The 23640-nt window shown below is 37.4% G+C and overlaps 1 protein-coding gene across 2 annotated transcripts in view; it reads left to right on the top strand.

Annotated features, from left to right (window-relative positions):
* PRKD1 (protein kinase D1) overlaps positions 1-23358 on the top strand; it is a 151735-nt gene extending 128377 nt beyond the window's left edge. For both annotated transcript variants that reach the window (XM_069784060.1, XM_069784061.1), the window contains 8 exons: positions 2242-2294; positions 3692-3764; positions 4744-4850; positions 5306-5467; positions 7467-7565; positions 8715-8982; positions 20082-20167; positions 22377-23358. In XM_069784060.1, coding sequence (XP_069640161.1) covers positions 2242-2294; positions 3692-3764; positions 4744-4850; positions 5306-5467; positions 7467-7565; positions 8715-8982; positions 20082-20167; positions 22377-22595 — 1067 coding nt within the window. In that variant the 3' untranslated portion in view covers positions 22596-23358. The remainder of the gene's footprint in view (positions 1-2241; positions 2295-3691; positions 3765-4743; positions 4851-5305; positions 5468-7466; positions 7566-8714; positions 8983-20081; positions 20168-22376) is intronic.
* Positions 23359-23640: the final 282 nt, after the last annotated feature.

The raw sequence follows: 23640 nt of genomic DNA on the forward strand, positions 1-23640 counted from the left end.
GCTAGTAAAGGCTATTCTGTCGTGGCTTGTCACCTGTCTGCATATTATTTTAAACACTACAGTTTCTCATCTGTGTGTTTCCAGTTTATAATAGGACATCTGTATTAATATACAAGATGCAGATTTGTTAGTGAGCAAATAGTTGTTACATTGGTAAGGCATCTTATCCGCATTTCTGTTGCTGACATGAGTAATAGCCTTCTTGTGCAGAGGCATGAAGTTTTCTGAGCTCCAGTTGGGAATTGATAGATTTTTCCCATCGTGACTGTAATTTATGTTTCTAGCTATCTGCAGAAGCAGCTCTTCACTCTTCAGGTCACTGCAGCGTAGATGATATGCTCCCTTTCATCACATTTGGCTGTACAACTGCCACAAACATAGTCTCATGCTGAGATGAAATGAGCTCAAGTGTGAAGCACAGCTGTTCTAAGCACAACAAGGCAGGGATGTTACCCAGGACCAAAAGGACTGAATATTTTTTTTGCCTCCAATTTACGTACCTTTGGGTAGTTCTCTAACAAAGATGACAGCTTATGTAAACCAAACATAAAACTCGTTTAAATCTAGCCCAGGTACTGATAACGAAGTAGCACAGAGCAAACAATTCTCCACTACTAGGCATGTGCTACTGTGCTTCCTCTGCTATGTGTACTCAGCCTAGTCAGTGTAAAGCAAATTTGGGTATGTCTACACAATTTGGATTAGACCTTTTGTTGCAATATACAGCCGCTTTAGCACTTGACATCTGGATGCTATTAATGCAGCGCAGAATGCTAATGAGACCGCAAGCCCTTCGGAAACCAAGTAATACAACAGGCTGTGGCATTACATCTCCAGGCACAACAGCTCCCATATCAGATTAGATCAGCTCTGTCCTTTGCTTTCTTGCCTGGGTTCCTGCATAAAATAGTGTCAAATTCTGGGTGTCATTTCAGTCAGGCTAGTTGCCTAGTGCCCCTGGTTTGAACCCAGTGTAGCTAAACAAATCACCTAAAATGCTGGACTGGGAATGACAGCTGTCTTCTCTCCCTCTTGCAAAGTTTGAAAATTTTCTTTACAAGTTAATAGTTATCTTTGGGGTTTTTGTGTGAAAATTAAGGTTGTCTGAGACCTTTAGAACAAATTCCTGTGGGGAGTGAGAATGTAGCAACCTTCTGTCTCCTGCTCAAAGTGTAACACTTGTCCATGTCTTTCTCCATATATTTTTTTTCATGTAGACACAAAGCAGTACATAAATTTGAAAACAAATTGGCAATGATAAAAAGCCTCTATGTAACTGAAACATTCCATTCCAAAACCAGTCTATTCCTAAGGAAAGGATGAGGGAATAAGCCATATGGGGCAGAAGTTACTCATGCTACCTACTGCACTTGGGAGAGGTGCTGATGGCTAGTAGTGAGCGTCTTCAATGTGTAATACAGGCTTTGTAATAGAGGACACTTGTTTTGATGAGGCTGAAATCCATACTACAAAAATGAAGTCAGCATGAACAGGATTCTAGGCAGAGGGTAGGAGACAGAAGCAGCAGTGCTCCAAAGAACCATTCTTTCCTCCCGAAAATGACGTCTTTTTGTAATACAGTGGGCAATAGGCATATTCTCATGTTTTATTGAACCCCTTGGTAGGTTTGTAGTTCAGAATGCTTGTGGCAACATCCTAAGCTCTGAATTTGTAGAGTTTGGATCTGATGTTTGTTGTATTAAAGCACGAGTGCAAGTTTTTGTTTCCGTTATGTGTTTTAATAATGTCTCTTAAGCCAGTTGAAATGTATATTACTTTTAACAGTATGCAGACCAATTTGAATGCATATTGGCCTTCATCTGAATAGCATCAAATACATTGTAGGTGACACTATAAATAAAAATTATTATTAAATCCACTAAATAAAAAGTTTACCCTAGTTGCAGTTGTGTTACTTGCATGAGATACAAAGCCCCAAAATAGAATGGAAAAAAGCAATAATAAGCTTATAAATGGGAATTATGAGATTCCAGTATTAAAAAATTAATAATGAAATTTATAATTCTGTTCTTTTCCATACACTGCGAAACTGTTGTTCAAGTCACATATTTGTGGGCTGGTGTAATTTTATACTGGCTGGTGGATGAACAAGCTGACCTAATTGGTCCAATTTTCTAGAGCTGTCAGTAGATACTGATGTAATGTAAATGTCATTTCCTATTACTACATGTTTGAACTAAAAGCACAGCAATGTAAAGTATATTTTACTTTCTTCCCCAGGGGATATATCCATCAGTATTTCTGTGTCAAACTGCCAAGTTCAAGAAAATGTGGTGAGTGTTCTTTGGATGCTGGTGCTAGACATGCTGTGATTAAGCTTGCAAAGTCATTGATCTGCTTTGCAAAGAGCAATGTTAGAGGAGTTCCCGTCAGCCATTTTTCACTTGCTTTGTAGAAATTAACAAACAATTAGCTTTGCTAACTTTTGAGAAAAGTCATCTTCATGGTACCTTTTCTTAAGACACAAGAGTTACATATGGGTAATTTCACGTAACACAGAATTTAACTATGGATCCCTGCAGGATGTTAATTACCAAAAGGACAAGCAAGCAGTAGAAGTTATTAGTTCATGGAATTTGTCAGCTGAACTTCATAGAGCTAATCACAAGCCTTGATAAATATACTATTTCCTGTCATCACTGAGAGATCAGATATTCTCTGTTGTACGAAGATGAAACTCTATCCAAAGGAAGAGTTACATATGTTGTTACACATACGTAAAGAATTCTGAGTTTCTTTTACACTAGGACTGTTAGACACAGGACATGCAGTCAAGGTAAACAGTCACACTGCTGGTTTTCTGTCTCGTGGGCGGGGGAAGTAAACAGGACTCCCTGCAGCCAAGTAAAGCTTTGGGGCAGCTCTGGTATTTGCCAGAAGAAGGTTGCCTGCTAGGGATGTGTCCATTTGTTTCCTAAGAAATAGCAAGACAGCCTTTATTATCAACTCCTTGGCGTTCTTTTACTCTTAGTCATATATGCTGCTGGTTAAATATCAGGAAAATGAAACTGAGCTCCAAGATTTGAGGTTTGTTTGGGTCTCCCAAATGAATCTTTCAACAGCTTGTGCTTTAGCCTGTGTTTAGGCACTAAGTAGTAGTGAGACGTGAGACTGCCTCTCTGGCATGGATGGAACATTTTACATCTCTCAGTGGACAAACACAAAATGCCAAAACCCAGAACTGCTGATACTCACAAAGCTTTCTGTAAACTAAGAAACCACTTGCATTTCCGTGGCTGACATGGGCTGACATAGGAACTTTTTCAAGAAAATTTTAAATTCGTAATGTCTTCCTCTTCATGAAACCCAGCAGTCATTCCTAGATCTGGGATCCTGGGACATCTAGGTAGAATGTTGCTTACAAGACCCTCTTTATTCCATATGAACTTTTGTCTTCAGGTTTCACAAAGTTTAAGTATAATACTGTGTGCTGGGGGCTACTTGCCTGGAAGATGGCAGTGGTTGAAACCTATCAAAGATTCAGCAGCTTTTACAGCAATTGCAGTTAACATGGCTTTTAAGAAAATCTGCGTGAATGTTTTTGGCAGATAATATATTTTGAAATGTACTATAGTAAATGTATGCTAATTCCCACTAGAAAAAAGCAAATTATATAAAAATTTTGTTTCCATACCTCATGGCTTAATATTTGTTATGTTTATATAAACAGGATATTAGCACTGTATATCAAATCTTCCCAGATGAGGTGTTGGGATCAGGACAGTTTGGAATTGTTTATGGAGGTAAGACTTTGGTGTGTTGTGCAATTATGCTTAAGATAGAAAATTTCTTGAATGATGGAAGTATTTGGACTCTGAAATGTTTTGTTCCAGAAATTAGCTGGCCATTTTTTTATGTAAGTAGTATCCTTTAAACAGTGAAACTGTTTTTTGTTGACAAAGTCTTTTTGTAATTTGAAGTTTTCTACCCAGCAGTGGGTCAGTGTATATTAATAGCTTCATATTCTCTATAAGTTCTATTAAAGAAAGCCCTGAAGGGCAGAAAACTGTACTTTTTGAGAACTATAATGGATGAAAAAAAAAAAATTTCTTCTTCCTGTTTTTTTCTTGGTGTGATTTTGTGAGCTTTTTTCTTTGTTTTTCAGTAGTTTGTTAGAATTGTTTCTCTCTTTTATTTTTTTATCAATTTTTCCTCTCTTTTTCCTCCTTTTTTTTCAGCGGTTTTTGGGGGTGTATTTAGGTACAGCTGTTGTTTGGACAGTGTGAAGTGAGAACTAACAACAAATTTCTCACTAAAGAATCTCTGTGGCTCTCTGATAAACCTGGGACATGCACACACATGCCTAAGGGCGGTCACCTATTTCATTATTTGCTAGGCTGGAGCTACTATCAAAGGACTAAGCCTACAACCTGCCAGTTGCAGAGAATACAGCTTAGGTATATGAACAAGCATATAGATATATATATATCAGAAAGTTAACTTTGCAACTTTACTGTTGAAATGCAGAGCTGACTTTCTCGTATGTGTATGTTTCTTACATGTTTAAACAGCTTTGTCAGGTGATAATAAGAGAAATTCTCTTGTCAAAGGGTAGAAAGAAGGGAAATGACAGAAAACTTTTAATGACTTAGTGGTTTAATTTGCTGCAAACCTGCTCTGAAAATTACTTGGTTGTGGCCATTTGTACAATCCAGTGAAAGTGGAACACTGTTCAGAATTAATCATGTTAATTGATAGAGACCTTTTGTTTTATTAATGCAGGAAAACATCGCAAAACAGGAAGAGATGTTGCCATTAAAATAATTGACAAACTAAGGTTTCCAACTAAACAGGAAAGTCAACTTCGTAATGAAGTTGCAATTTTACAGGTATTTTTCTATTCTTTTTTACTGTATTAACTCCATTTATACATTTCTGTAAATACCAGATAACATGATAATTATTTTAATTTATAATCACTAGTATTTTTTCAAAAATAATAAAAAAAACTAGTATTTTTGCTGCTTAATCTGCATAAACAGCCAAGACCAAATGTATTGGCAATGTCGCGTTATGAATTACGATTTCTGCGGTTTTAAGCACCAGGCATGATAAGGAAAATGTATGTTTGTTAAATTAATTTGAAGTTCATCCATTCTCTTGTATTGTCCCTAGAAATTTCATGCCTGTTGCCTACAGTTTAGGCACACGGTTTAAATTACGAAATACTGAAACGTTTAGGGGAAATACTGAAACTGGTTTAGGGGGGTCTGAAGACTGGCTATGTAATGATAAAACCTACTGGTCATGTTGGGAAATCTAGTGCTGTATTTATCTTTAATAGAATCTTCATCATCCTGGGGTTGTGAATCTGGAGTGTATGTTTGAGACGCCGGAAAGAGTGTTTGTTGTTATGGAAAAACTCCATGGAGACATGCTGGAGATGATCTTATCAAGTGAAAAGGGCAGATTGCCAGAGAGAATAACAAAGTTTTTAATTACTCAGGTAAGAAATTAATTATAGACCTAGAAGGAGTTTTGAGGTCAATTATTATCACTGTTTCTTACGTTTTGCTTTTGGCATAATTTACCTGCCTGATTTACGAAAGCCTGAATTGTCATATCAGGGATGGTAAGACAGCTTTGTGTAGATTATCTGATAGGTAGGAAACCATGAAGAGGCCCTAGAACTAGACACTTGTACAGCTGTCTGGCTACTGGATGGAAGGGCTGCCAAACTACAGTTTCTCATATGCTTGAAGGATTAAGCACAAGAAGGGGATGCGAAGTAGTAACAGCAAACTGTTGAAGACCTACACAAAGAAATTTAAGCCTCTTCAACAGCCCCATACCTAACCATTGCAGTTCGTCATAGGCACTTTTGTGCATATTTTCTGTGCTGAAATTGGATCTTGGCACTACCTCTGATTAAACGAGTCTGTTTTCCTGTATGACTTCTGTTAACAATGTGATCTGGGATTCTTCTTGTTCTTCCTGTTGTCATATTATTGTATTGATTCTTTGGCTGCCCAAACACTGGTTTAATTTTAGATACACTGTTGAGTGGAGAGCCACCTCAGAGTCAGGGCAGCCTGTGTTTTGGCAGTCAGGAAAAAGAAAGGAGCAGGAGCAACAGTGTTACAGTGGAAGTTTATTATTTGGGTGTCATGGTTTAACCCCAGCCAGCAACTAGGCACCATGCAGATGATCACTCACTTCCCCCCCACCCAGTGGGATGGGGGAGAGAATCAGGGGAAAAAAGTAAAAAGTGGGTTGAGATATACATAGTTTAGTAGGACAGAAAGGAAGAAAGTAATAATGATGATGATGATAAAGATGGTTTAACTGGACAGAAAGGAAGAAAATGATGATTATAATAATAACAACAATAATAAAATGACAATAATAATAATAATAAAAGGATTGGAATATACAAGTGATGTACAATGCAATTGCTCACCACCCGCTGACCGATGCCCAGTTTAGTCCCTGAGTGGTGATTCCCCCAGCGCCGCTTCCCCCCCCCCCCCAGTTTATATACTAGACATGACATCACATGGTATGGAATACCCCGCTGGCCACTTTGGGTCAGGTGCCCTGGCTGTGTCCTGTGCCAGCTTCTTGTGCCCCTCCAGCTTTCTCGCTGGCTGGGCATGAGAAGCTGAAAAATCCTTGACTTAGTCTAAACACTACTTAGCAACAACTGAAAACATCAGTGTTATCAACATTCTTCTCATACTGAACTCAAAACGTAGCACTATACCAGCTACTAGGGAGAAAGTTAACTCTATCCCAGCTGACACCAGGACATTGAGGTAGAACATAGCAGTTTTCAGGCTTTCATGGGCAAGATTGCCACCAGCTTCAGAATTTGGTTTCTTGCCTTCCCAGGTTCATACAGATTCTTCACCATTCCCTGCTCTAATGTAGTGGGAAATGCTGCCAGCCCCTGACCAGACACAAGGAATGGAGTTAAAGCCCCAGGAACAGGATGGTTATCTGTTGCACTCTGTTGCCATGTTCTTGTGTGTATGTCAGAATAAAAATACATGCAATGCTCCTTATGCTTTCTCTCCTCAAGAAAATGCTTAAATTGAATCACTTAGTATTTCTGTGAAATTTTTTAAGTGAATTTAGATCTCAAAGGTCATTTTGCAAATGTTTCTGCATCCAACGATTTCACACAAAAAAAGTAAATAAGTACTTAGAACCTAGTTTTTAAAAAAAATGTTCAGAATATAAAGTCTTTGGAGAGGAAAGAATCATATTCCGTACAGTGAAACATCAAGAAAACTTGAGGCACAGTAAATAATAGATGACATTTTTGCTTTTTCTTTTTTTTCCGTCATAGACATTCTTGTAAAAGGTACATTCTTGTTGGACTCTCTCTCTCTACACCAGTCCTTCCTTCTCTGATCACTGATATTGTCTGAACAATATAAAACAAAACCAAAAACAAGTATGACATTTAAAACTGAATTTCTTTCTGATTTGTTTCTTCTCAGATCCTTGTTGCTTTAAGACATCTTCATTTCAAAAATATTGTTCATTGTGACCTCAAACCAGAAAATGTGTTATTGGCATCAGCTGATCCTTTCCCACAGGCAAGTAGAAAATGCCCTTTCTTAAGATAAATTGTTCAAATTAGTAACTGATAGCAATGATTATTTTATGAACAAACAAAAAAGTGATTAATGACCTGTCTGTATCTCCTCCAGGAACTACACAGAATTTTTAGATATGAAAAAACTGATCACTTATTCAAAAAACTTTCCAAAGAAGACACGTTTGAAAATCCTTGCCTTTTGTCATTTGCCTAAAATATTCAACTAGATTTTCAAGTGTGACATAACTAATTGTGCAATTGTTTCTAATTTGCTCACCATTACAACACAAATTACTTATCTGGCTGATACGGTCTAGATAAGTGACGATTTGCAGGCAGTCACTGGAAAGACAGTTATTTTTCTGAAAGGTGGGATAGAGCTCATGAAGAACAAGAGCTGCTTCTTTAATTTTATGAATTTAAATGCCAGGTAGATTGCAGAATATTTAAATAGACTTTCTGGCTCATTGTTTTATTTCTCATTAAAAGGTATTTGTATCAGCTCCTGTTACCTTTGGTCTGCAGAGTTCATCTATAATCTCCCCCAGCTGCCCATATTCACAAGGGAGCACTATTGATAATTTGTAAATAATACCAATATTAATAATTGCAAAGGAAGGATACATACTGAGGCATTAAGTGAGAATTTTTAAGCAGCTAAATCTGTCCCTCTGAAGAAATCAGACAAGGTTTGCGGAGAGGCATGGTCCGCAATACAGTAAAAGTAGAAGTTCAAGAACTAAGTTTTATCAACTTGCTTCATTTAGGAAAAAGCCATAGGTAAAACAATTTTACTGTTTGCCATGTTCTTATGCTATGAATGAATAAGTATTACTTTATATTACTAGTTTCACCAGGAGCCTGAGCTGTTAGGCCCATCTAAAACTGTATTTATTTCATTCTAAGTTGTCCTGTTACTGATTTTACCGTGGTTTATTCATGGAATGAAGGAATAGAGGAGATGCAATGGACTGGTCTAATGTCTCGGTGGATTAAGGGTATTCCTCTCAAAGAGGACTTTAAAAAAAGTGTCCTTGAAGGAACAATAGAGATGCATCTTGCAACTAAACCATGATAAAAGTTCCTCAACTATGTATTTGATAATAAAAATAACTTCTGCCTTACTATCGCATTTTTCTTGAAACAGGTAAAACTTTGTGATTTTGGCTTTGCCCGAATCATTGGAGAGAAATCATTTAGGCGTTCAGTTGTAGGAACACCAGCCTACCTTGCTCCTGAAGTGCTGAGGAACAAAGGCTATAACAGATCTCTGGATATGTGGTCTGTGGGTGTCATCATTTATGTAAGCCTCAGTGGTACCTTTCCATTCAATGAAGATGAAGACATACATGACCAAATCCAGAATGCCGCTTTCATGTATCCACCTAATCCATGGAAAGAAATTTCTCATGAAGGTAATATCTGTTTGTGGCTGTTTTTATATAAATGCTAAAAAAGAGTAGTTGTATTTTGCTTTTATATTTTTTTTTCCCTGTACATACCGGTGAAACAAAAAAAGATTTGAAATTTCAAGGTACCATAATGTACCATAGTGTAACGTCTCTGGTTTTTGCTATCAGCTGCTTTAGACATTTCCTGCAGAGCATGTATAGACTGCATATGACATAATCCTCTAGCATGAGATCTCTCCAGGAGGTGTTGAAGGAGGCACATAGCCACCTACAGATTGGGTTGCTGCAGAATCTTCTGGAGAACCTCAGCTGCCGGAACTGGTGTTGCTTATATTTACTTCTGTACCTCTTCTTTCAGCTCTAGTGCTTCTGCAGCCTTTTTCTCGTTCTAGTTGTGACAGTAATTTAGTTTCCATTCAGTAGTATGCTGTACCCTGATAGTCTTTCTGTGGAGAAGGTAAAAAAGACTGAACAATGCCAAGCAGATGAGGTTTCAAGAACAGTGTGAGAATGTATCATAGAAGAGACTTTCTGCAGGGGGGAAGGCTTGGAGATAACCAATGAGACTTGTGAAACTAGAGTTCTGGTCTATGGCATCAAAGACTTTTGATAGTAAAAGAACAATGTGAATAATTAACTATGAACATCTTTAAAGAAGGTAAATGAATTCTACACACAACTAAGTAGGGCATTTAACAAAAATATCAGTTCTGGTTTCACTAACATTTTCTTGCACATAACAAACATTTTCAGGCAGCTTGATTTTTCTTTGGGATTTTGGGTTTTTTTAATCATTATCTTTATGTCCTTAGCTTTTTGCAAGGTTGCTTCATAAGTCTTAAAGCAAAGGAAACCTATTTATAAACATCAGATTCTTATCTTTTTTTCTGAATTGAAATATGTAACAAATTGAATTAAAATACTAGCATTTACAATTTCCATTATTTACAGTACTTTTTTTCTGGGTTTCAGGTGACATGTTTAACTGACATGTTAAATGTAGCTTAGAGAAGTGTGCCTACTGCTTGCTATAGTGTATATTATGGCCATGTGAGATTCTCAGCTGAAAAATGCTTTGAGAGCATTGTCTGTCTGTTGTTTTACCTCAGTGGCAGATGAAGTTTGACGAGATCTGTTGGGGGGAGGGAGGGCTATAAATCTGCACAATTACGCACTGAAGTCCTCCTGAACCTCCACACACTTCTGATATGTAAGCTGACAGAATCTGTTGGCAGCAATGCTTCATCTGGCGCTAGAGATAAGCAAACAGCAATCAACACAGAAGAGGCTGCAAGAAATTGTCTCCCGCAAGTTTCTACTGTGATAGACAGAAGATCAATTTCTACAGTCAGAGGTGAAGATTCAGCAGAGCACCTACAGAAAACTCACCTACTGGGATGCTATCTCTTCTTTTATAGAATCACAGCCTTCATTAAGAGTTAATGGATATCAGGCTGCAAACATACAGAATGGAGGGAAAGAACACACTTGAACAAATTACTGAGTTAAAATCTGTTTATACATTGTGATTTTATTATGTATTTTGAATTGCTAGCTGATGAGCCACTCTGTTGTGCTAAATGAAAATCTGAAAAAAAGTTTGAAAAGATCCATTATGTTTAACACAGGATGTTGGAGTATAGATCTCTGTCCAAATATTACTTGATAATGCTGATTTTTAGAGCTCAAAATTGAACTCAAACTCCAGATTAAGTAGGGGAAATAAAGGAATGGTTTTCTCATGTCAGCTTCTCTGGTCCACACTCCTGCACAGGTCACAAGAGGGGAGGTACATGGGCCCTGTGCACCTGCTGGCTCCATCCAGTTTCTGTTACTTATGACCGTATAGCATGGTTAAAATACAAATCTGTACCCTGTGTCCTAACACATTTGATCTGGATTACAATTCTGAACAGTGCCGTGATAATTGATGCTACAAGTGGTTGAAGCATTTGGGGGGAAACACAGATGATTTTAAAGATTTTATGAAGTTGCTTACTCAACATTGCACATAAGAACAATTTGAAAAGGTATGTGCATTTAAATGTAAACTATGGTAACATGAAGCTCATTTCAAGCTAAAATACACTGGGGCTCATAAATTTCTCTGCCCAAAGTGCTGTAAATCTACAAAATTCAGACAGAGAATTAGTTTCAATCCCAACAGGTTAGGTTTGTGCACTTGAAAATCTTCCTTTAGCTTGTCATAGGCTCTTGCAGCTTCCCAAACAGGTTAAGCTAATGAATTGGATATTTGCCTGCCATATCTTTTCCATTATTCTTTTTGCCAATTTTTCTTAATCATTAAACATTTTTCAACAGAAATTTTAAGATAAATTACTATGATTATTTTTTTAATTTTTTAAATTTTCTTATAAAAAGATCCACAATAGATTACTTCTAAAGGCACACTTGATTTCTAACTATTTCCTGGAATTTGTATTACAGCAGTAATTCTCCCAAGAGGGCAGTAATTATCATCAACTAGTTCTTCCACTCAAGCTTGTAAAGGAGTTATATAGCAATGTGGAATGTGATGCTGCTGCAGAATCCAGCAAGATCTTTGTAAATAAACATTGATCAGGCTATTTCTTTCGAGCTGGTATGACTGAAATTGCTGTCTTGAAGTATCTACACAGATATTTGCTTGCAAGAAGTATTATTCTTTGTTTTAAAATTAAAAGAAAATTATTTATAAGTAGTTTTTACTTGTAAGAAGGAAAAAATGTTGAAGATCCAGCAGTTAGTCCAATTTAATTATTGACATTTAAAAACGTGTGCAAATATTTAAGAGAACTCTAACACGTAATAAACAACCACAGTCTTCACAGAAGCCTGCAACCAAAATTTTGCTGCACTGCTACAGCATTAAAAAATGGAAACCAAAATTGATTAGGCAAGTATCATTGTTGCAGATAAAATAAATGCAAAATAAATATTATCTTTAATGCAGATAAGAAAGATCTTTTTAAATTGTTCCGCTGTATGAATTTGAAAAATAGGAGCCATTTGTCAAAAAGTTACCATAAGTAAAACTAATGTAAACATTCTTCTTTATTTCTCCATTACTTTACTGCTTTCTTCTCGTATGTCCAAAAGACAGTGCTGGGCCCAAGCACTCTTTAACAATGGACTCTATAAATTGTACATTACAGCTAGATTTTAAAAGTGGTACCTTCATCCAGAGACTATATTACATATCTCAGTAACAGCAGGCAGAAACTGAGAATTCAGTCAACTTAGAAGAGCTAGGCTAACATCTAAGAGGATTAGTATTAACTCTGATTTATGCATGCCAATAAAAATGCTCAGGTTCTCTGACCATATAAAATGCAATTTGCATGACTTTCTTCTTTTTTTACTGCTGAAGTGTGTCACTACTGGTTGCTGTGAATGTTCATATTATGATAATCCTAGAAACACTTATAGAACAGTGAGAAGTAGTGGAATGAATTGCATATCAATTTGAGATTAAAAAAAGAAAAAGAAATAAATGTTTGTTCAGACCTGTTTCTGTCTGTATGAACAATGCTGCTTGATATGCAAAACAAGTGATGGGAGATAAGACAGACAACCTAGAACAACAGATTGGGGAGGGGGGGATGTTACTTCACTACTGTACCAGGTTGGGATTACAAACACATGCAGCTGTTATACCTGAGCTAGCTGCTGCTTAAACTGCAGGAACTCGTTTGCTTGAAATTCTGTGTATGTACTTTTAGTGGAACCGTAAATGTTTCTAAAGTTGTGGGCTTTTTACCTTGTTATGCAATTTTCAGTTTAGATTAAGGGAAGTGATCATCAACCAAGTGTATTGCCAGTGTCTGTGCAACAACGATTTTATTAAAGGGCATATAATTTGTCGCAGAATGGCTAATGAAAGCAGTGTTAGGAATTTCTGCATGCCTGTTGCAAAAATCGACACTGAGGAAAGCAGAACAATGCTCAAACCTCTTGTTTCTTGCTTATGACTATTACTGTGGCCCAGGGAGCCAAAGTGGATGTTAAACTTATTGCAACTGTAGTTATTTCAGTGCTCTTTTCAGACCATTACTCATGTAAAAAGTTTAGGAATAGCTGAACTTAGTTATTGCCACGTTTACTTCTATTTATATTGTAATCAGAGAGGAATTAAAAGCTCAGATATTTTACTTTTTAGCAAAACCACATATTTCTTCTCATTTAAATGGATAGTGCACAAATTAGAGTGAATGGTTCTGTGTTTATCATCTCTTTGTTTTTAGTGCTCAGTAGATGCTTTTTCTGATATTGCCAAGCAACAGCATGTTAATTTGGGAGCTGGAATGCAGAGGGTATAAAAGGAAGAAAAATAATGAGATAGGTCATACCTAAACATTATGTCTGGAAAAGCCACACCAGTGGTAAAGTAGCCTAAATGTTTGCATTCTGTGTTCTTTATTCAATTATTGGTCTTAAGGTAAAATTCAATTGGCTTTTAAAATTCTAAACTGCACTGCTGGGGCAATAGATTTGTAAAAACATATGACCCATAACAGTTTAAACTGCATGATTATATAAATAATACACTTAAAATAAAGTCTAGCAGGTTCAGAGCAAAAACATATGGGAAGAAATTGTTTTTTGGAGGAAAGGTGTGTCAGGAACACAATAGCGTGTTTATTTTCTTGAGAATTACTTTTTCTATAGCACTTTCTAGCAATTTTTAAAATAAAAAAAATACAGTCACAAGCCAAGGAAGAAGGCAGAACCCATTTGAGGATAACATTTTTGAGTGTTTAATGTCTTTCAGCCACTATCAACAGTTCTGTCTTCTCTCCCACTCAGGAATGTGGTCTAGTCATTGACTATGACTCTCTTCTCTCCATAATGTGTCTGTCTGATGTCATAACATCTGGGTTAATCTCATCAACTCTTCCTGCTGAGAAATTCTCGCTTTTTTGTGTAATGCTTTATCTGTCCTCTTCCCCCTTAAAATTTAACCTATAAAAATTAGGACCTTTCAATTTTTGTAGCTCTCAGAAATGTATTTTTTTCCAACTAATCATCCATTCAGAACGTTTCTGCGAGCATCAGTTCCCAAATCTTAGTCCTCATGCACAAAATCCCTTCTCTAACTTCACCAAACTCAATTGCTTTACATTTTAAGTTTGTCAGAGATTGTATGTGTACACACACACACAATCTCACAGATTCCTCCATAGGGAATTCTGATTTCCACCCTACTAAGCAGTTGCATTTTCCCACCTTTTTCCAATAGCTTCTTTCTTTTGAAAGAATACTTCCCCAAAACAGAGTTTGTGTTTGTATGTCTAAATAGAATTGTAAGACATTACCATGGAGATGTATTTACTGTGGTAAACTTTGGATATCTTGTAGAAAACTAGGTTTTGTCACAGCCATTCAACATTCCATGGCCAAATCTGCTATTTCTGTTCTGTCTTCAATGTTTGTCAAGCCAGCTTAACTTTCCAAATTCACTGAATTGCTGTATGACAATTTGACCTTAATTCAGACTTCATTGTGGAATTTTGCTAGATATTCATACAGAGGAATCTACTTGCAGAATTCTTTCCTATTTTATAGCTTTAAATTTCAGATCTGTCGAACACAGACCCTATTTTCAACAGCATTACTGTTCGTTTCCAACTTTGACCTCCCAATCCACCAAATTTGTATCAACTTAAAAGATTTATTTTGACTTAGCTACAGGTTACAAAAAATAAATACTGCTAAATATAAAGACAGAACTCCCTGGAGGATTTTGTGCCTGCCTGTTAGTGTATTTTACCTAGTGTGTCTTCACTGTGGTGTCTGGTCTTTTGAACTGCATGGTCCTAAAATGTGCTATGTCAAGTTTTGAATTATTCATGGTGCATTTCATTCTGTTATGGAATTTTAATAAATCGTTGTATTCATAATTCTTTTTTCATCAGCTACCAACACAGCTATTACTACTAGCCTGATGAGAGCTATGTGATGTGCACACTGTTGATCAGGTGCTTCACATTACTTCATATTATTAAATAATTTGGGAAGAAGCAATGCAACTTCTTCCATGCATTAAATTTGATCATGGTGTGCCTGTTACACTGCTTTTGAGTCAGAAATAAATACCACAGCTGCCTTCAAGCCAGTATTTATTTAGACTTGTTTCACCATAATGTGAATAGAAACTCTGTTTCACACATTAATGAGCAAGTCACATGAGTGAGCATTAAGTACGAGGAGGTCAAATCCATGTTACAGCTCAAAGATGCTCTCTACCTCAGTAAATGTTTAACTAGCTGTTTAAACTAAGGTCTTGGCTCTACTTACACATGTTTGCCAGGATAGATTAGTATTAGAAAACCTCCCTTGTAGAGGTGCAGCTTATAATTGCCAAGGATTTCTTTTGATAGTACAGCTGAATCCATGCCTCTGAAAATAATAAGCTTTGCTAGCTGAAGGTTATTTTTTGCCAAAATAACTGCATGTACACTAGAGCATTTGTCAACAAAGCTGTATTGACCAGCAGTAGGGAAGGGGTTTATATGTATGAAAGCATTATACCACTAATCAACAGAGCTATACTCAGAAAAATCCAGGGCCTAGGAAGTCTTAAGTTTTATATTAATGGCATCAGGTTAAATTTTTACAAGTGATGGCTGTGAAAGTAGTTAATATTATGGGTGTACTTTAAAAATTCTGGACCAAGTATAAATTTATTGTTAATTTAGGACTGCTTTTCTTGATATTCTTAAGGTGATTTATTTTTTATGACTTATATGAAAAGCTGAAGCTTGTATGGTAGAACTAAATGAATGGTAGTTTCATAGTAGGTTTTTCAGGTATTTTGTAAACTTGTGTGTTAATTTGTGGGTCACATCCTAATTAATTTGATACTTAGAGTGAAAATTGTTACTGTGTCTCTACTACAATTAATTATTTGCCATACTAATAAACTACCGTAAGTAGTTCAGAAACATGAACGTCCTGACTCTGGAGGTTCTTTCCAGTAAAGTGCAACTAAAGAGCAATCTTTCCTAAAATTGAGGGGACATACAGCTTTTTGAAGTTGTATTTGAATCTTCCCATTGGGGATTCTGCTGAATGAGCACCTATCTAAATGACCAGTAGTCATGCTAGTGGAGTAGTTGGCTAGTTTATCGCCTTTAAGAAAGTCTCCAGCTGCTGGAACTTGATAAGCCGTCAGCTGGCTGCTTATGCTATCCTTAAATCATGGGAAGTAAACAGGAGCCCATAAAAGTGTTAGAAAAAGCAGTACCATAATCCTTTCAGAACTTTCATTTAGGTTACTTCCTTGGTGATAACCTGTTGGATTCCCATAGATGATGTGCAGACGATAGGTGGTCTTTCTTAATGCTCTGCATTTATTGAATTATTGATTTTACAGAAGAATATTGTCAAACTTTATAAAGCTCTTAAAATGTCTGGCAAGGATTACTTTAAAACCTGATTTAAAAAAAAATAATCAGTCTCTAGTGAAAATTCATAAAATTTACTTTAAAATACAGTGTATTTGCTACCCTCTCCTCAAAACTGCTTTATCTTCCTAGAAGAAAATTTAATTTCCTAACAATTGGTGCCCCAGTTTGGTCCCCTGAACCATATTTGAGTTGTATGTCTAAACTAAATGTTAATACCTTCCAAATTTTTATCTCCAGTGTTTTTAAGCAGTATAACTCAAAACGTAATCATCAAATTATTAATTATATGAATTATTTTTTAATTAAGAAGTTGCGTCAACATGAATCTTACTGTAGCCAGACCAAACTGTATTAGATAGTGGTTGTCAGGACACTATCAGGACAGGGTGATGTTTTTGTAAGCTGAAACAGAGAGAATAACCAGGATCTTTTCTCATTTCCTTTAAATAGTCCCACAGAACCTACCAGTGTCTGAACCTCTACAATTTAACACTGGTTAAATTCAGCATTTTCTCATTAACAGACTATTCCTGATCCCTGAGGAAATCCTTTAATTTTTCAGTTCCAGCACTCAGCCTGTCTGTGTTGAACTCCCAAGCTTCTGCTTTCCTTTACATAGCACTGTCCTTTTGTTGCCTTGCCTGTACGTATCCTTTGCATCTTGACTTCTGATGCTCAGAACTCTTATGCTTGAGAAGTGGATTTTCTTGGATTGCATGTTTTCCTGGTAAAAAATAGCAAATGCTTTTTGCTGTTGAAACTCATGTCTGATCTCTCTCTTCACCTACATTTGAAAACTTTGCGTATTAAAGCAAATGGAATTGTATCAGATAGTTTGGGCCCTAAATCTTCATAATAATCATGTTGCATTTGTGCTTATTTATTGCTAAGAGGCAAGTGATATTCGAAACTTTCCTGGCAAAAAGAACCCTAGATAAAGAACTAAAAATGAACACCAAAACTTGTTACAGAGACAGCGATATTCCAGTGGTGAAACAAGTGGACTATGTGTGTAAACTGTTCTGGAGAACAAATGATTGCTCAGTACTGACAGTCTTAACCATCTAGTGAAGCTACCTTTTCACTTTTGTCTTAGTTTCCTTCCCTCTCCTTCTTTGTGTACCTTCTCTTGTGACTGTTCCTAGACCAATGCCATTCTGGTCTGTTCAACAAGCCATTGGCAATTTTCCCCAAGAATACAAAGAATTATGTTATTACGTGTAGTATGTCATGTCCTGAAGGGGAAAAAAAAGGGCAAAGGGGTCTTCATCTTGCTGTAACTTGAGGGAGGCTGAATAGCTATGTATAATTTCATCACTTGTAAGGCTCACAGTCATATCTGCTTCCAGTGGGTTGGACAGAAGATACATAGTAGAGACATTATCAATACTCCATGGCAGGAAGAATATTCAGTAGGTACTTGACAGTTTTAGAAGCACATCTTGGGAAACATGCACTTATATCTCAACAGTTGGCTGATTGAAATCAATTCCCAGGACAATCAGCTCTTTCATCAAGCTCTTGACCTATTTGCCAAACTGAGATTCATAGTAAACGATGAAATATTATCTCTGAAGATCATATACACCTGAATACCTCTGAAGATAATAAACAAATGGGAACCCTATTAAATTCACATTCAGCACTGGCTTATTTATCAAAGGACAGACTGAAGTCTTATTGTAATTCTGCTGAATTTAAGGGTAAGGTGACAGTGTTGCAGAAGATGCTGATATCTGCCAATGCCCAGATTTACCACAGTGGGTAAGGACTATGTTCTCCTCCTCCAAGCATCAGATAAAAACAATGTCCACTACTTTTTCCCAAGTTATATCAGAAGTCACTGTATAACTGAACCGTGCCATATGACTTGATTTTCCTGTCTCTTCCTCATGGCTTGGAACTTGAGAACTTCTCTTACCAATAAAGAGGAAAAAGATTAACCCCACTATTTTGGAAAACAAATGAGTTTTCAGAATGCTACCATCTATCAGTAGTAGTCCTATTGGCTATCCACTGGCTGTCTGATCCCACATCCACTTCACAGACATTTTGAGAGGGAACAAAATAAACATGAGTTAGAAAGTTTAGCATGAACTGTACTTTACACTAAAAGAGACAGTAGCTAAACACCTGTTTTTCCAGAACAGGAAAAATAAAATTAGGACCATCTGCTCCAGGAAAAGCATGGCTCAGAACCTCTGGCACTGTCTTCTTTGTCAGAAGCCCTGAGATTTCTTTTATCTCATTCCCACAATTGCTTTGATTTCCAAGATAATATTCAGCACCAGGAAGTCAGGGCTACTTTAGTGATAGCCAGCTTTTGCTAAGAATAGGTTTGTCTGTCAAACTTACTGCATACATCCAGATAGGCCGCCATATACATTCCCATTTTTGTGGGCATTGTGCTCATTGTGCTCTGCCTCATGGCAGAAACACACAGGAAGCTCTAGTTGGCAAAGGAGCCTGGGGAGAGGAAGCCTCTTTTGAAAAAGAAAAGTTTTTCCATATTGCTGCACAAATACAACCTCAGAGATGTAGCAATTTAAAGAATTCTGTCCCATCGCCTGCTCTTAAAACAGACAAGATGATTATTCAGCTCCTTCAATACCCAGCTGGCAACAATGTCCATCTCACATTTCAGACCCAATTCCCCTCAGTGATGCCACGTTTCTGTGTTACTTTCAAGATCATCTTTCCCTGTCACCATGATATAAACAAAAAATAAAGATGTAAACCAGCATACTTTGGACAAGCCAAGGGATATTGTGATGGAATGGGAAAGTTGCAGTAATATTATAATTCCTTGTGGCCGGTCAATTATTCTATAACAATAAACTCCCCCAGAACACATACTGAACATTTAGCACCACCTAGAATAGAGTTTAACCTTACATGATACCCTCATTTTTTATTTTTTAATTTTTTTTAGTGGTTTTAGTAGTTGCATTCAAAGCTTAGCAGTCTCATCCCAGAGATTTTTCCAAATGGGTCACTCAGTGTAGTTCCATGCACTGGTCATTGACTCATGGGCCTCTTCTCTTCAGGAACCACAGCACACATACCTATAACCTCAGTGACTCATTGACTCTTTCAAAAACACAGAAATTAAGAAATTTGTAAAGAACCCCTCTCACCTTTATGAAACACCAGACTGCTGACTAGCAGGTAGAAGCAATGCTCAGTTCAAAAGAATAGTATTGCAAGACTTGTGACTTACAAAAACCGCTACTCAGTGCCTGGGAAGGTGCTGCTGTTAGTCATATAAAAGCAATACTGAGAGTCTCAGAGTAAAATATATATATGTATAGATATATATATGTGTGTGTGTGTTTGTGTTTACTGTGGTACCTGAAGAATACAGTACTCCTCACTTACATGAGATTTTTTTCGCTTGAGCAGGAACTGAATGAGGATTATCTTCAGTCTTTGCTGTGTGCCTGCAAATGAACACACAGAAGTGGATGATATGCTAGCTAGCAGGCAACTTCAGTAAAACAGTTGTAATCCCATTAGGAGGGGTTGCATGAGTACCTTCAAGGACAACATTGACTGCAGTTTGTAAAAAGCTGGAATAAGAAAGGATAACTGTCCCCTTCTTACCACTACCATGTCTGTCTGTCTCTCTGTTTACATGTCCTAGTTGAAACAAATATATTTAAACTGACATTTTCCACTATTATTTCTTTTCAGCTATTGATCTGATAAATAATTTGTTGCAAGTGAAAATGAGAAAGCGCTACAGTGTGGACAAAACGTTAAGCCATCCATGGTTACAGGTATTGCTACAATTCCATGTTTTTTCTTATGCATTTAGGCTCTAAGTATGTAACAAATTTTCATCTTTAAGCACAGTAGAATCTAAGCAAATCTACAAACCTGAAGATGTTTTCAGATCACGAGAACCTCATACTCCTTCACCAATTTACCTACAGATTCTCATTAATTTCTGAAGTATTAAATTCATACTAAACTCTCTCATGTTTTCAAAATACGCTACAAAAATATTTTATTTTGTTTGTCCACTGAGAACATGATGTATATAAAAAAACCCTTTATAGTCATTTGACTTGTGTTATCTCATTGCCTGGAGTCTACCCTGATTCACTTCTTATTAAAGCTAATCAATGGGCTTTCACTTCACAGTCATCAGAAGAACTAGTGAAGTTGTATGCTTTCCAGGAAGAGACGTTAGCCACCTTCAGCTGAAATTTTCAACTGAAAACTGAAATGTTAGGAATTTTTGAGAGGCTAACAGCCACTATCTTCTGCTCCTCCTGTGATAATTTTTTTATCCGGCAGCAGCCAAATCACTGCAAGTTAAAGACCTAAACCAGAGTCACTGCAGTGAACAGCCAGGACCGGTCCCGGTGCCCCCAGCCCAGGAGCAGGCCAGGCTGGGGCCGGCCCCAGGGCATTGGGCCCCTCCCTGGGGACGGGGACAGGCTGAGGCCAGGCTGGGACATCAGGCTGCAGGATCTCCCAAGGGATCCACGTTTGCCTCTAGGAAAGTAATCGTGGCACAGGCACAGCACAGATGGATGCGTAATCCACAGTCCCAAAGGCATCTTTACCCACACTGAAAGCCGAGTCCTACTCCAGTACCTTATAGCTTCAACTGTTTCTCAAAGTAGAGGGTGACCTGCTGGTGTAGGAGGAAAAGGGCTGCAACCTCCCACCCTGCCCTCCGCCTTCTCCAGGGACTTTTCTCCTGGGCTTGCTTTCTTCCTCCCAGATTTCCTGTCATTCATTAGTCTTTTCCTCCAAGACTGCTCTTCTCCGTGACAACCGTTGCAGAATGCATTTGTCTGAGCCTTTGGGGACTGGAGAGGTGATCTGGGCTACGGTCTGCAGCAAGGCTGCTGGCAGTCTCGTATGATGGGACAGAGGCCTTCACCTCTCTACATCCACTTTTATCACTTGTGCAATAGTGAGTGGAGATGAACTAAGGCGAGGTAGTAGAGCGGCAGCTCTCGCACCATGGGTGAGATGAGTCCTCTTTCTAGAAAGCCCAACCTTGAAATGCTAAGGAAAGAGAACAGTGGTGTGGGGCAGTGAGACTTAGAGGTGATTTCTGAGAGGATGTCTGTGTAAGAAGTGGGCCAAGGGATGTGAGACACTAAGGATGAAGGCTTCCATGCATTTACCGCGTGGGGGCTTTCTGGTGCTTTGGCTATGAGACCAAGGTTGTGTCTAAGGTTGAGACAAGGTGAAGGAGAAAAAAGAAAACTGGATACAGGATCAGGAGCAGAGGTTAGTCTGCGTGGGCCTAGGATTGGCTTTATTATTGCAGCTTCATGTATGCTTTGGGTGGGAATAAGAAAAGAAATTATTGAACTTGAGATACACTTCAGGCAGATCAGAGGCTGCAGAGCATGATGATCTAAACAGCATGAGTACCAAACCAGTTTCCAGCCTTACTGTTGACTGTCAACACGGAGTTCCAAAGTACCTTGATGTTTAAATGTATACATCTCTGAGCACACCAGTAATTGCCTAAGTTTGGAAAAGCAGATTTTTTTCTAGCCCAAGCTGAATTCATGTTGTGCACCATTATACTGAGACGGAGCAACTGTCTTGACTATCTGAAACAGATCACTAGGATGTACACGTGTGATTTAAAGATGTTTCTTCTTCCTTATTCATCTTGTGTCTAGTGTGAAGAATTGTTTTACTGCCATGCCTCATTTAGATATTATGGAAATCTGTAAACTATCCATACATTCTACAAAACAACCTGTAACATCTCCAGACTATGCTTATGATAGAGTTTAATCAAATTAATTTATCAAGCAATCCTCTAGAGATAAAACCTATCTCTATAGGCAGATTTCATATTTATTAATTACAATGTTTTTCCATTCTGGAGCAATAGAGATGCATGACCTTTAGGTTGCTGACTTAATAGCACTTTGCATAGTATTGGTAGTAGAAGGGAATGTCGTTTATTTTAGGAAATTTAAAACTAATACTGTTATTCTATTTCAGGACTATCAAACCTGGTTAGATTTAAGGGAACTTGAATGTAAAATGCGGGAACGTTACATCACCCATGAAAGTGATGACTCCCGATGGGAACAGTATTCAGGAGAGCATGGATTGCAGTATCCAGCACACCTTATCAGTCAAAGTGCTAACCATAATGAAAACACCAGGCTAGAAGAAACAGAAATGAAAGCCCTCAGTGAGCGTGTCAGCATCCTTTAAGTTGCATCCCCTATAATCTGTCAAAACACTGTGGAATTAATAAATACATACGGTCAGGTTTAACGTTTGCCTTGCAGAACTGCCATTATTTTCTGTCAGATGGGAACAAAGCTGTTATGCTGTTACACTGTTGATGTATCTGAGTTGCCAAGACAAATCAACAGAAACATTTTTGTGTGACCAACTGTGTTGTATTTACAAAAGTTCCCAGAAACACTAAACTTGTTATTGTGAATGATTCATGTTGTATTTAATGTATTAAAACCTGTCTCCACGGTGCCTTTGCAAACTAGTGTTTTTCTTACTTGAGCCTCATTTTGGTAAGAGAGAACTTTCCCATGAAGATCTGGGGGGTTTTTTGTGCATCGTTAGTATTGTAATTGTAAGCAAACTCTTGAAGAGTAGATTATAACTGCTGTTCTGTGAACAACTTCTACCATTTGGATACAAGCTTTATTTAGTGTTGAAAAAATAGAAAAAGCAAAAAATAATGAATTGCATAGCACTGTACAGTTTCAAATCGGATAACCGGTGTGTATGTGTTTGTGTGTTTGTGTATATAGATGCACACACACACACACACACACAGTATAACTTGCTCTTAAGCCTAAATGCCTTAGTAATGTAAACTGCAGCATATGTCGGTTGTATTTCCCCTTTTCTTAAAGTATTCTTCTCTAATATGAATATTCTCTAATATGTACATTTAGAAGCTAAATAACTTGTTCACTTTGTGTATGTTTTCAATAAAAGTCTTGTTAAATAGGTTCATTTGTCTAATCTTTCTGTTTAAAATATCCCTGGAATGGCATCAGAAGTAGGTAGAGTAAATTAGTTGATGATTGAGAAGCCCATGTGGAGATAGGTAGGAAAATGCTGCTGGCTAACCTGCCTACCTATAAAGCATATTTTGTAAGAACCTACTTGGACTGATTTTATATCATAAATTCAATCAGTTTTGAAAGTTACTGGGGGAGTGGGGAAAGTTGAGGACACATTAATGGGAATGTAGTTTTTAGAGAAGTGTGGTGCTTCTGCTTTTCCA

Source organism: Haliaeetus albicilla, chromosome 5, assembly GCF_947461875.1.
Source record: "Haliaeetus albicilla chromosome 5, bHalAlb1.1, whole genome shotgun sequence".
Lineage (NCBI taxonomy): Eukaryota > Metazoa > Chordata > Aves > Accipitriformes > Accipitridae > Haliaeetus > Haliaeetus albicilla.